General features: G+C 40.7%; 1 protein-coding gene across 9 annotated transcripts in view; it reads right to left on the bottom strand.

The window, feature by feature from the left end:
- magi2a (membrane associated guanylate kinase, WW and PDZ domain containing 2a) overlaps window positions 1-13,267 on the bottom strand; it is a 257,702-nt gene that overhangs the window by 80,307 nt on the left and 164,128 nt on the right. For all 9 annotated transcript variants that reach the window (XM_005740820.2, XM_013912847.1, XM_013912846.1 and 6 more), the window contains exons 3-5: window positions 7,969-8,088; window positions 3,108-3,323; window positions 555-765 (exon numbers count right to left, since the gene is read on the bottom strand). In XM_005740820.2, the coding sequence (XP_005740877.1) occupies window positions 555-765; window positions 3,108-3,323; window positions 7,969-8,088 (547 nt within the window). The remainder of the gene's footprint in view (window positions 1-554; window positions 766-3,107; window positions 3,324-7,968; window positions 8,089-13,267) is intronic.

A 13,267-nucleotide genomic window follows, 5' to 3' on the forward strand; every position in this document is an offset into this window, starting at 1 on the left:
TCTTCTTTTTTTGGTACCAGTACTGGTTTTATTTTATTGTATTTATCCGCGACACCTTAAAGGCTGGTCCATGAAAATATTGACGGACATATACTGCGGCACAAAAAAGGTTGAGGACTGCTATAATAAAGGATTTATAATTATTGTGACGTGAGTTTGTACAGATATCCATTCTGTCCACAGCTACACACAACAAATGGCTGACGGTAAAAGAAAATATTCCAATAACTACGGGAATGCAAAACAACGTTCAAATTCCAATTTTAAAAGTTTTTTTGTTTACATGTATCATCAAAACAGGCTTGATATAAGTTTTTTTTTTTAACATAATACTTTAAAAATGGCAAAAACAAAAGTGAAAGAAAGGAAAGTTCTAGAAAATTATATTTTGCTCATTTTTCAGAGACCTTACTTTAAAAGAAGAACGTTTTTTTAGCTAAAGTTTTTTTTGTCACTTTACACCCCGCTGAGGTCTTTAAAAATCACTTATAAACATCATCAATTTCAAGAATATCTGAGAAAAGTCTGAATGCATATATCATTCAAACACTTACTCTATGAAGTAGACTTCTCCTTTCTCAGTGTATGCCATCTCCCAGTTGTCTGGCAGCAGCCCTAGCTCATCGTTCTCATCTGGTTTGGGCACTGCCATCTTCGGGATCTGTCCATCATCTTTGGGTACCTCGCCCGGGGCCTCTGCTGGGTTGATCTGCGGGCCGACGTCCCCTGAAGCATCTGTGCTCTTGTCCTCATGTTCACTTGATTCTGAGGTGACAACAGGACAAGATGAGTCAGGCATGACATTATCATCGGAGAGGAGAGGAACGGGGGAGGGCGAGGAGAGTGAAAGACAAGGGAGCTGAAGTGTGGAAAATGTGAAGGGACTGATTGAGAAAAGGGGCTAGGGGTGGAGGCAGAAAAAAGAGGAAAGAGTGATTAGAAAAAGGTGAGAGGAAGTGGTGACATTGGGGAAAGACAGGAGGGAACAGAGGGAGTGATTGAGGTTAACAAGACAGAAAGATGAATAAATCAGAGGAGACAATAGAGATTGAGAAAGTAGCAGGCGGTGATGCCCTACTTTGAGTTGTGGCAGTGTGTGAAAGTGTTAGCGAGAGAAAAATGGGAAGACAGAGAAAGAGATGGCAAGTGTGAGCTCATCCCAGAGGAGGTTTGGTGGAGGGAAGTGAAGAGGGGACAAATGAAAGTAGCGGATTGAGAGATAATCTATGGGAGGGAAAGCGCGAGGTAGTGATCTGCTTAGATCACAGAGCCTGCTGTGCTCTATTGATTCCCCTTCTGCTCTCCTGGTCAGCCCACACTCGGTCCCCCCTTTCAGAGACAAAACTCCTCCTGAGCCGAGAGAAGCTGCCCACTTTAACAAACAACATGCCTCAGCATGACGTTTTTGAGCATCTCACTATTGCTGAAGATATTTCCACTCTTGATTTATAAAAACTTTTCAACACTTCATGTACAAATTTGAACCGATGGGATTCTGGTCATAAAAGTGGTGCTCTGCTTCAGTTTGGGGTCTCCAAAGATGACAAAAACCTTTTTAAGAAACCCCCACTACCACTAGATTGAGATTACTGTTCATAAGCAGGTAAAAACATAAATCATGTCAGCTTCATTAAAAGTTGACTACCATACAGTAGGTCTTGTGTCAAAGTCTTAGCTTTTACATGCTGGGTTTTAATGAGATCACGATGTCAGAGATTTCTATTATTTTATCATCCACAGCAATGATGTCCGGCAGGCTCCAGACAAAATGAAAGTAAAGTCAAAGTGTAAAATAACATGAAAAAAAACACACAAAAATCTACTTTTTAAACTTTTTCTTGCTTCTGATTTCCTTTCATCAATTCAGGTATTTTATGTCTCTGATCCAGTAAAACAAATATGATAGTTAAAGGAAAATCATCACTTCACCCTTAGAACATTTAATCTCAGTATTTTCTGTTTGTTTTTCTTCCGCAAATCATTGAATCTTACCTTGTTTGACCTCGTTGCCAAAAGGAAACCAATATTGCATCCTTTAACCAAACTTCCCTTCTCAAAATATCACCTTAACAGCTCCATAGTATATAGCCGTAATTACATCCAAAAATACAGCTGCAGCACAATATAAAAGTAAGTGCAGGGATCAGCTGAAATCAGCACCCAGACTCCTTGAGCTTCTGTGCTGCTCTGACTGATGCTGTGCAGTGAAAGTCTTTTCCTGAGGCCATGAAACCATCTTAGAAAGTCACAGGACCGAAGCGTGGCTCTGGATTTGGAATCACAAAATTCGAACTCATAATGGTGTTTTTATGATCGCCTATTCATGTGATCACGGGTTTCAGTGCGTGACGGAGCAACTCCATGTATCTGTGTTTGTGTGTTTACTTGTTATAACAAGTGAACACACTAGAAGGTATACTTAGATACGTCTTTTTAGTCTAGTCTTTCAGTGCAGAGAATGGCACCTTTCTCTATCAGTTTATGGATAACGACAAGCTCTAGAGGTTTGGCCTTGTTACACAGAATGTTAAACCCCTTTTCTGCCAATTTTCTGTATTTACAAAGAGGATAACAGCACTTTCTACAGGCCTGATTCACAAATGAGAGAAAGCACTTAATAAAATGCCCTTGTTGATTTTTAAACAGCCTACAGGCTTTTGTTGAATTGGGGAGCAAAATATGTGTTTGCCCCTTGGCTATCTGTTCTGAGACACTGTTTAAAAATGGTACCTAATGAATGATATCAAATTCTAGAGAGCAGCAGCACTAATGCTTTAATCATAAACTGTTTGTGCCGCAGAGGTAATCACTGCGAGAGCGAATTGCCGTTCACTGTTTATATATCACGTCATTAAACTACATATAAAGATATTTGTGTAACCAATTAAAAGTGATAATCTGCCGTAAAATCATTTTCAAAGAAATGCATGTAAAAACAATCTGTTCCTGCATCTGTTGCTAGGCAACCGCCCTTAAAGAGACTGTCGCTGTAACATGCAGATCAGACTGAGCCCAAGCGTGACCTCAGACCCTGCTGTCATGATGAAGCCTTCGGCAGAAGTGACCTTTGCCTCTGTGCGTCTGTGGAGGTTGCTGTCGGGACTGACCTGGGGTGACAGCAACACCGTTGCCATTGACAATGGGTCTCTCCTCCTCCTCCTCCTCGGGGGGCTCGATGCTGGCTTTTTCCATGTTGCTGACTGACTTGTTGCGTTTCCTCTTGCCCTCTGAGCTGGGTCTGGCGCCCGGGAGCAGCTGGTCCGTTACATTTAGCAGCAGAGCGCTGGGCTCAGCCGGAGGCTTTGGGGTGCCGTAAAAGTTATCTGGAAAACAAAGTTTAGCTATAGACGTACAGTAGAGTGCAAAGGAACTTTAGATTCTCATACATCACATAATATCACCAAGTTGTCAAATTCCCTGTGAAAATGAGAGCAGGATGAAGGGATCTAAAAGATGGATATCACTGACAAGCTCCGGACATCTTAAAATGCAAATTTTAGATCAAAGCAACATTTGGCTAAAGCGCAGCCTCACTCTGATGGTATATGTCCACAGCTTCTGTGATTTCCACACTTCCCAATCACTGACTACGACAGCAGCTGGGAAATGCGTTCTGTTGCCAAAGTGCTGCAGTTTCACTGAATGGATTTGATTTGGCTTCTCCCCATTTGAATCAAGTTTACATTTAGCCTATTTTATGCAAATCAGAGCTCCCCAAACCTTTTAAACTAACCACACACACACACTCTAAAATATAGACCCATTGAACAGTTTCAGGGTTCATTGCTTACCTTGGTGTTTAAAGGAACACGTTTAGTTAAAGGTTTGCTAATATATAAGAAAGCAACTAGAAGAGCTGTTATTTTGGCCCATTTTATCCTCTCCCTCTCTACTGGGAAGAACCTCAGAACTTCAGAAGGAAACATGTTGGACCCCCCCCCCCCCCCCTTTTTTTTTTAAGTGTCTTAAAAGTAAATATATCTGCTTCTGTTAATCCCAGGAGATGACATGACATTAAAAAAAATAAAATCTGCATTTCCATAAAATTTTAATAAAGGAAAAGCAGCACTGAAAAATAATTCCTGTGTACATAATGTAGATGCAAAGAGGCAGCAGAACGGGCACGGAATAAAGAAAGTAAGGATGAGAGAAGCGAGAGCGGGTTAGGATGTTAGCCTTGTAATGTCAGATGAGTTCTGCACTTGAGATGTTGTTCCAGCTAATTCACCATCATCTGCACAAAGACGTGCACACTTGCAAAGTAATCTTGACCTGCACACATCTAATTGCGAGCTAATCGCAACCATTTAAAGAACAGCATATTTATTATTGCGAAGTTCTTCCATTACCTCCTCTGCATATAAATCACTTACTAGCCCAGTGCCTGGATTTCCGTGGAATATAACTATGGGTTTCTGCATGACTTGGACTGAATAATAACCATCTCTCTCTCGCTCTCTTAGTTTCGGTCTCTGCTCAGAACCAACTCCCCACCTCTGGGAACTGCAGGTTTTCATTTGGCTGTGATGCAACAGCTCCTTCCACAGTCGTCTAAGTTGATTTTACATTTTACTGTCATTCAGTTTAAGTACTGGCAGCAGTCCAGTACTGTTGACAGTCTCCATCAGTCAATGTGAAAACCTCATAACCTCATGTTTATGGATTTATATATCTTTTATTTTAATGAGTGCTGTTGAGATTTAATGTGATAAAACATTTTCTTCCAAAAAGCTGGAAAATGCTATAAAAGGCTCACACAAAGGGTAACTGGAAGAGCCAATACCTCAAAACCTAAGGGAAAAAAAAGTGTGCTGGCATTTTTAGATGTGAAGTGACCAATAAAACCACAAAGTTACAGTCTTTCCTTAAGCCATTGCAAGTCTCAAGCTTCTAAAAGCATTTTCATGCAGAAAAAACGGCAAGTTTTATGTGACTGACCGGACTTTTTCTTTTCGAGTTTTTCGCACAACAAACAGATGAGAGAGAGTGAGACATTGGATTATATTCATCCAAAGTCTGAGAGATTCTTCTGTCACTTAAAAGATCAGACACTACTTTCCTTGGAGGCTTCCTTTTAAATCGGTGACCTCATCCACTCAAGTGTGCCTGCTAGAGCACATGAAGGCTCTGCTTATGCGCAATTAACTAGGCTCAAGCATCTGAGACAAATTTTTACACATATATCAAGGGAAACATGAAGAAGCACCTATTGAAACATCATGTTCACATTGTGAAAAACCTAAAGGCTGCAATAAGAAATAGAAGCGAGCAGCTCTAAAGAGATTACGGAGACTGGTGGGATTAGAACCTCTGAACCAAAGACATGATTCCCAGACCCTTAATGAGCTGAAGCTGAGGAAAAAGTATACGCCGCGTGTGAACTTAAATAACTCGAAGCATCACAGAAACCTGGACTTTGAAGTTTGAGTAAGTGGTGGAAATGCTGTCACATCTAAAAGCCACGGTGATTTAAGTCTACAGTGTTACTGAAAGTAACTTATTTTCTTAAAAAAAAACAGAAGGAAATCACCTCAATTAACAAAAAAGATCAAAAATGAAACAAAAGGAAGGAGGAGCTGAGATTTCTTTGTCACAACACAATCATGAAATAAAAGCAGAGATGGTATAAATAGATGGACGCAGCGATCGGAGTGGGTAGTGTCCAGTTATGAAGCTTCACACTGAAGGTTTTCCCTTATGTAAACCTGTCATGCAAGGGGTGGATTTGACACAGAACTCATTGGCAATAATCCTCCTTTCTGACTCTAATAATAACCATAATTTACAAAATGAACTTCATATTTTATTGAATATGAGTTGGAACTAGAGATTTAGCCAACAAAGTCCTCAGAACACAAAGCACAGCAAGGCAGCTGAGAGTAATTTTCCTATAGACTTCTATACAACTGGACAGCTTTTTGCAACCAGGGGAGCCAGCCCCCTGGTGGTCATTAAAAATAATGCAGCCTTTAGGTACTGAAGGCCATGTCTATCTTGTATCCATACTGTTAAGGATTTTTTTCTTAGCAAAAAAAAAAGAGAAAAGAAAAAACGACGGATAAGAGTTTATTCGGAGACCTCATCTCCGCCACAGCATCTCTGTTCCTTCAGCAGACTACACCAAACTTGTGCAAGAAAAGACGTGGGCTATGTAGTCCATGTGAAGTCGATCACCATCGCTCTGGTCTCAGATGGTTCATATCCAGATAAGTGAGGATCTCTCCTGCACCGCTGAACAAAATCATCCGCTAGTACTCCTCCCGCCCATCATCATTTACAAATAACATTTTGCTATTTCATTGCCTTTTAGTTATTGTCATTGTTTTGGTAAAACTTGTTCAGGCGCACTCCAATGCATTTGTTTTTGCAATTTTTTAAAGCTTAAGCTACACTTTTCATGTACCCACCGGATTCTGCAGAGGTAACGCCCCTCCCCGGGGCATCCTCGATGGGGAAGAGTGGTAAATGTAAACATCTCTTTCCTTAACAGCCAACCCTAAAGCTATTTCAAATTACAGTCACGAGTTATTCTAATTTTGTCCATTTCATATCGCTCTGTGCAACAATATATGTAGAAATGTTGCAGCTGGTTTTGGTTGGAACTCACTACCTAGTAGTTAATGTTGGCTCTAACTGGCATTCACATGGTGTAACAGATGGCTTTATCTATCTGACGAGCTTCATCATTACAGCAAATATAACCTAAGGTGTACGGTTATTGTAATATTTAGAGCTCACAATCAAAACATGAAAAAACAAAAAGATTATTTTATTACGCTGGAATAATGAAAATGAATGGCAATGGCATATTTTTACGCTATCATTAAATTACCACCCAGACTCCTGTTTTATAAGTTGAAGAACACCAGGGATGTAATTAAAATAACAACTGTGAAAAAGTAAGTGGAAATTAACTGAGGAAGAAAAACTGGAGTTTCTTTCACTTTGTGACTCAGCTGATTAAAGATATTTGCTAAAAAATAGAGCAAAACAGTAAGATGTTTGGACTTTGGATGTTTGGATGTTTGCTTTTCTCTGGGAAATGTTTTCTAGGAATTGAACCTGAGAAATTCCTATTTTTTTTCCTACTAACAAGTCAAACCTCTCTCCTTTTTTTACCAGGCAGCTCTTTCCTTTAAAATTCATGCTTTCCTTCTTTCTTCCACATCTAATTGGCCATTAAATTATTAAAATGTATAAAAGGCTGTATGATGGCCGAGCGACCGCGCAAGAAGGAACTCTGTCTCCCTCTCCCCATGGAAGGCAGCTCCCATCGCCAAAAGGATCTAACATTGCTTCTGGCAACCGACCATTAAATTGGCCATCTGCAATTTCCTTTTTTTTTTTTTTTGCTCCATCCTGCAGGGGCGGCAGGCTGACAGAGACTGGAGTCAGGTGGGAGAGAAGAAAGTCGGCTGCTATGTGTTATCTATATAATGGTAGGGGTCTCCTGAGAGTTGGAGGTGGACAGGCAAACTAGGCGCTGGACTTTTTGAGTGGTTTAAAATCTAAGCCTCAGGCCTGTCTGACCACAGGAAAGAGATGGAAGAGAGTATCTGTTTGTCTGGATTAGGAGCCTGAAGAGCCACTGCAGCTCAGGCTCAAGTGAGCCAAGAAAAAGCCAGCATGAAAGCACTGTGTGTGTGTGTGTGTGTGTGTGTGTGTGTGTGTGTGTGTGTGTGTGTGTGTGTGTGTTTCATTGAGAATTTACTTTAGATTGGTTTTAGTGTCCTTCATGTCAGATTTCACTCTCATCTCCATAGAGCCAAAAGATGGATAAATGGAAGCAGACTTGTAAGTGTGGGGGAAGTGTGGACGTGAGGTGATGAGCCCCATTCATTCAAGCTGCTGAAAACTACCCATAGTGCCACACTGAAGCATACATTCCTTAAAAAAATATAGAAATATCACAAAGAAGAATGGCCGCAATCATACGCGTTATTAAGCGTGTCTTAAATAAATCCTTACCTTCATATGTTCCACTCTCTAGCAGGGCTCCACTTTTCTCCAGTTCCATAAACCGGTCAATGGTCACGAAATTATAATCCACCCCCGGGACCTCTCCTTCCTTGGGCTGCCTGGTTGTGCCTGCAGAAGATAAGCAAGAAGAGCTATAATGTGAATAACTACTGAATGAGAGGGGGACTTTGATTAAGGGTGAGTCTTTTTCAGTGTTTTCGAGACGATCAGAACAAGCCAGAGCTTACACAAGCTGACCCAGGCCCAGCTCTATTCATTAAATTCCCTATCTTTACATTCCTTTTTTTGTCCCATCCTTTGTACAGCTGAGACTGAATATTTAACAGAGAGGAGAAGTGGCAAGGTATGATTTCAGGAGCTAAGTGATGCAATTTGGACACCAAGAGGAGAAATCAAATCAATTTGCATGGAGTTGACAGCATGTCGAGGACTCCCTGACAGGAGCAGCGGTCCTGCCAGCTGACAGGAACACGGGTGCGGTGAAAATATTTTACCCTGTGGTAGCAGCATTTTAAGTCAAGTCACGACCATCATTTCTCCTCCAGTTACTAAAACAAAGTGTGTCAAAGTGTTTACAATGTTAAAATGAGGTACAAATGACTTCCTAAATACGTTCTCATAGCTGTGTGCTAATTAGACTAGTTAAAACTGATCCCAGCTGTGATAACACGCAGCACTCTACCCCTGAGGTGCTGAATGGGTTTTCACATCTGAGGGAGCGTTACTCACACTAAAGCAGAGCCTGTAAACCACACTTGTTAAAGCCTGACTATAAAGTATCCAACTGTGTGTTTTAAAGTTAACGGCGGAGCGTTGTGCCACCGATCGCCCCTTGTACGCAGCATGGGGTGATTTGACTTTATGTGAGGCCAGATGACATCGCTCCTGCATTACAAGTTTCAAACAACGCCTGTAAAAGTTTGTGTGTTGTGTAGATGTGGGCCAAGAAAAGCCAAAAGTACGCAGGTTTCAGTTTCCATAAACACAGATTACTGCACTTTTAACTGTATAAACAGAGCTACATCAGTTAAAGAGCTGATCTTAAAACTACCAAGTGGGAAAAATGGGTATGCTTAAGAGCCCAAGAGGATGAAATTGTTAGTTTTTCTTGGTTCACTTCATGAATAAGAAGAAAGGGGATAGAATCAGCAAGCCTACTTCATCTTACTGCCCCTAAAGGGTTTACATTAAAGGCTGAAAAACTCCTTGAGGTTCTCGAGGCTGCAAGTCGGCCAACATCAAGATCGGGCAGTTTAGAGACATTTGCATGGTTTGTGTTTTATACTTGAACTTTTCAGCAACAACAATCAGAAAATCTTGCCCTCTTTGGCAACGCGCGTGGAGGTGAGAGAGCAAGAAGAGGGTTTGATCTTCTCTCAAGCCGTCTGATCACTTCAATCACTTCTCATATGTACAAACAAGAGTGAGGCTGAATGCTTTGAAGGAGAGAGTATTCAAAAAAGTGCATACGCTATTCGCATTTGAAATGCTGCCACTTGGATCAGGTATAAACAACTTTGCCATCAGACGTGACTGAGCCTCACATGGGGTGTATGAACTCACTGAGGTCTGCTTCTTTCATGTGTCAGCGTTTAGACAGTGTGATCAACATCATCAGCCCGAGCTTAAACTTCTTAAGATTTTAAAGTTTGGAACTGAAAAAATCTGAATCCAATTAAGATTTTTTAAACCCCCTAATCTTCAGGGCACCCAAGGGTTAAAAGGGGTCACCGCTTTAAATAGTGAAGTTTGGACAAAAGCAAACAGGTAAACAAAAAGCTCATGTTCAGAGTGTTTGAAACACTTTTGTCTGCTCTTGGTTCTTAATAAATTCAGAGAATCAATATCCCTAATATGGTCCTGTCAAAGGAAAGGCTTTGCTGTGCACTGGTCCTATGCAGAGCCTACCCACAGCTTTGCAGACCATTATCCACATGTAGCCATTTACTGTCATCACTGCCAAAATATATGAAACCACTGATCTGCTGCTGGTCCTTCAGCTTCTACCTGAGACTGAAGTTACAGTATTTTGTCGTCACCGTTTTCATCGACGACTGTTTGTTTTCCAGGCGATGACTAAATAAAAATTTATGCATGAGGACAAAAAGTATGATGAAATGTGTTGACACTTCCGTCAACAAATAAAAAGTTAAACAAACTGTTCTGGAGAGATGAGAGAAAGGCGGAACGAGTTTGGAAGTGATCCAATGAGAAGTAATCTTCTGGTGCTGTAAGGTTAGACGGGCACATTTTCTCTGCCACCAGGAAGCAGTACAGTACAACAACTAGCTCCTATGCTTCCTGATGCTCATGAAAACGTGACAAAATGTCAGCGCTTGGGAGGAAGACAAGATTTGACATATAGACACATTTTGTCTTTGTTGTCAAGGAAACTGAGATGCTTTGTTAAATGTATGGAGCAACTTGCTGGTAAAAAATGACAAAGCAACTTTAGATTTAGTCTATCATAATCTTATGATATTTAGTTGACTCAAACTAGACTAAAATAACTTAGGTGCCTAAATTAGGACTAAAACTAAATCAAAATTTGTTGTCAAAGTCAACACTTCTGTCTACTGTCTGTGTCAGTCACTCTGTTCCCTGTTCAAGCCCACATTACAACTAGTCAGCGTTCAACCTACGTATAGCATCATCCCTGGTAGGCTACATGCTGTCGGGTTTTGGAGGACTGCACACAACCACATCTTCGTAGTTTGCTTACCTACAAACGTCACTTTGTGTAGCCAAAGGGACATGAATGCACCACGGTGAATCAGGCACAGAGATCTGGCTTTGGATAAGTGCACAGATGCCCCATCCAACGAGTGTTAAATGCTGCATTTAGGGTGTAAGTTTAGCTCACTCTGTTGAGCAGCCTCATGTTGTTATTGTAGGCAAAGGCACGGGTTCAAATTTATGGTGTGTGTTAGCCCTGCTCTTTTGCCCAGCTTTTTTATCTTACCTTATCACATTAAGGCCCAAAAATATATTAAAAGAAAGATGGAATTTAAAATCTTCCTTAAATCTAGATAACTGCAAACCCTTCTGAAACCTAACGTGCACCTCCCTAGCCTACATCGTCTGTGAGTGTCCTGTTTCATAGCTTTGTTTCCTCCGATTGATTTCTGGCTGTTTGTTCTGCCACTGCTTTTTCAATTGGCTCAAAATGAAATGAACTCTCCAGAAGAAAACGTTAGTGTTTTGACAGTGAAACGGTGGAGCAAAGTAGGCACACCACACACAAGTATAAATGCTCTTCATAGAGTCAATGATGAAGTTTGAATAAGCTTAATCTTTTGTTGATGCGTTATAGCGAGTAAGATGCAAGCTAGCTTAACAGGGGAAGAAAAGGAGCTAAAATGTTTTAATGCTGATAAACTGAAGGGGAGCTGCAAGGTCTAGTATCAGATAAATCTGAACCATTTTGAACTATGGATCATGCAGAGCTATGGTAATAGAGTCCAAAAATAAAATATGCAATTGAAAATATATACGCTTGAATAATTTTTTGTGTGTGTTTCTTCTCATTCCCAGTCTCTATGTTGCCAGATTATCTGTCTTTTCAATATTTTGCTCTGAAATAAAGGCAAAAACTATCCCAGAATTTTTTACTTAATTTAAATTTTTTTGCTGTGAACAACAAAACAAATCTTCTTTACTTCAAACCAGCTGCATGCCGTCAACCTTCGTGTCAAACCTTTTCATTTCTTCTTGTTAACAGGTTGATTATTGGTGCTTAAATGGAGAGAGCAAACCCCGAAAAGAATCAATGATCAGCTGGTGTCCTGGGGACTGCAGCGCCCGACTTTGTTCGCATAAGATTCACTCAGAGGAACCCTTTCATTTCTCGAGCACATGATACTGACATGACTATTTCATGAACTAAAGTGGCACCCTGTATGCACTTTTTCAGATGCTCAAATAGAAATTTACTGTCAAAACTAAAACATCAAGCTGGAACCTGCTGAGAGAGTAAGTCATGTGAGCTGATAAGAGCAAATGAGCAGCAGGGAACACTGTGGTCTACGCAAAAAAGTATTTTTGTGTTTCTGTTTGTGCTGCACCTCCAGAGGAGAAGAGCTTCTTGATTGTGTCTGTCTGCATGGGGGCTTGTGTACTCGTCAGATTAGCCTCCCTCCCAGGCAGAGCTCCTGACTGAGCAGCAGACACACACATACACACAAATTTCAAAGAGGACCTTTGATGTTGGGGGGCTATATTTAGCCGAATCTTCTGGCAGGACTTCTCTAGGGTGACAATTTCTAAAAGGAAGCACCCACAATGCCTCTCGATTTTCAGTCCTTTGTATGTGGGTCATGATCCTTTAGTGCTGATCTGTGAAAATAGAAACACCCCGCTCAAGTGCGCAGTATTTCTTTAGGAAGGTAAGTCATGATTATGTATAAAAGCCTCGGACACTTATCAAGATTTACTACTTTGTTCATAATTTAGTTAGTTTACCAGAGTCTGGGGTTAAAAACAATCCCCGTAGGTGTGTTTCAGGAGTGTGTGAAGCTCTCCTTAAAAATAGGCATGCATACAAAACTTGAGCACAAACATGTTTCATTGATGTTTGAAGTGGGAAAAACTGAATACTACCCTAGCAGCAAAAATATTCTACCAGTTTAGAAAAAGAAAGAAAGTAAGACTTCCCTCTTAGCATTTGATTAGCATTTCAAAAATGAACAGGAGGTGCAATTTGACCAAAAGAATTGTAGCAGTTTCAGTTTTTGTGTGTGTGTGTATTTTTAAATCACAGTCATCCTCTTTTGCTACGGTCTTCTTTATTTTAGAATGAAAACTGAAGATAGAGAGAAAGAGAAATAGACCTTAGCAGATAACCAGAAGTGATTTTCACACCTTCCAACTTACACTTTGGACTCTGATTGGTTTTCCCACTTGGTCCAGGTGTGATTTAGGGCAGGTGCGAACCCAGTAAATTCACGTGGGTGCAGACAAAAACAACTGCACCGAGACTCTTGAGTTGAAATGTCTAGAACTCAAGTGCTGTGTTTATCCTCCCTTCAGATGGTCTGCTAGGGCTTTACTGCAGACACCTTCAGTTTTGGGTTGCTTTTGCTGAATGTTTAGGGTCATTATCCGTTTGCACAGTGATACACCAACTGACCACTTATGCAGCATTTGGCTGTGTCTGAGCACAGAGTATAGCCTTGAATACTTCAGGATTCATTCAACTACTTGGTGCGACTGCTGATAGAAGTATCAGCAGTCGCACCATTAATAAGTAGTAATAAGCACTTGTGACGCAGTTCCATTGGCAGCCATA

The sequence above is a fragment of the Pundamilia nyererei genome, unplaced genomic scaffold (assembly GCF_000239375.1).
Source record: "Pundamilia nyererei isolate P.nyererei 1_Seehausen unplaced genomic scaffold, PunNye1.0 scaffold00104, whole genome shotgun sequence".
NCBI classification, from domain to species: Eukaryota; Metazoa; Chordata; class Actinopteri; order Cichliformes; family Cichlidae; genus Pundamilia; species Pundamilia nyererei.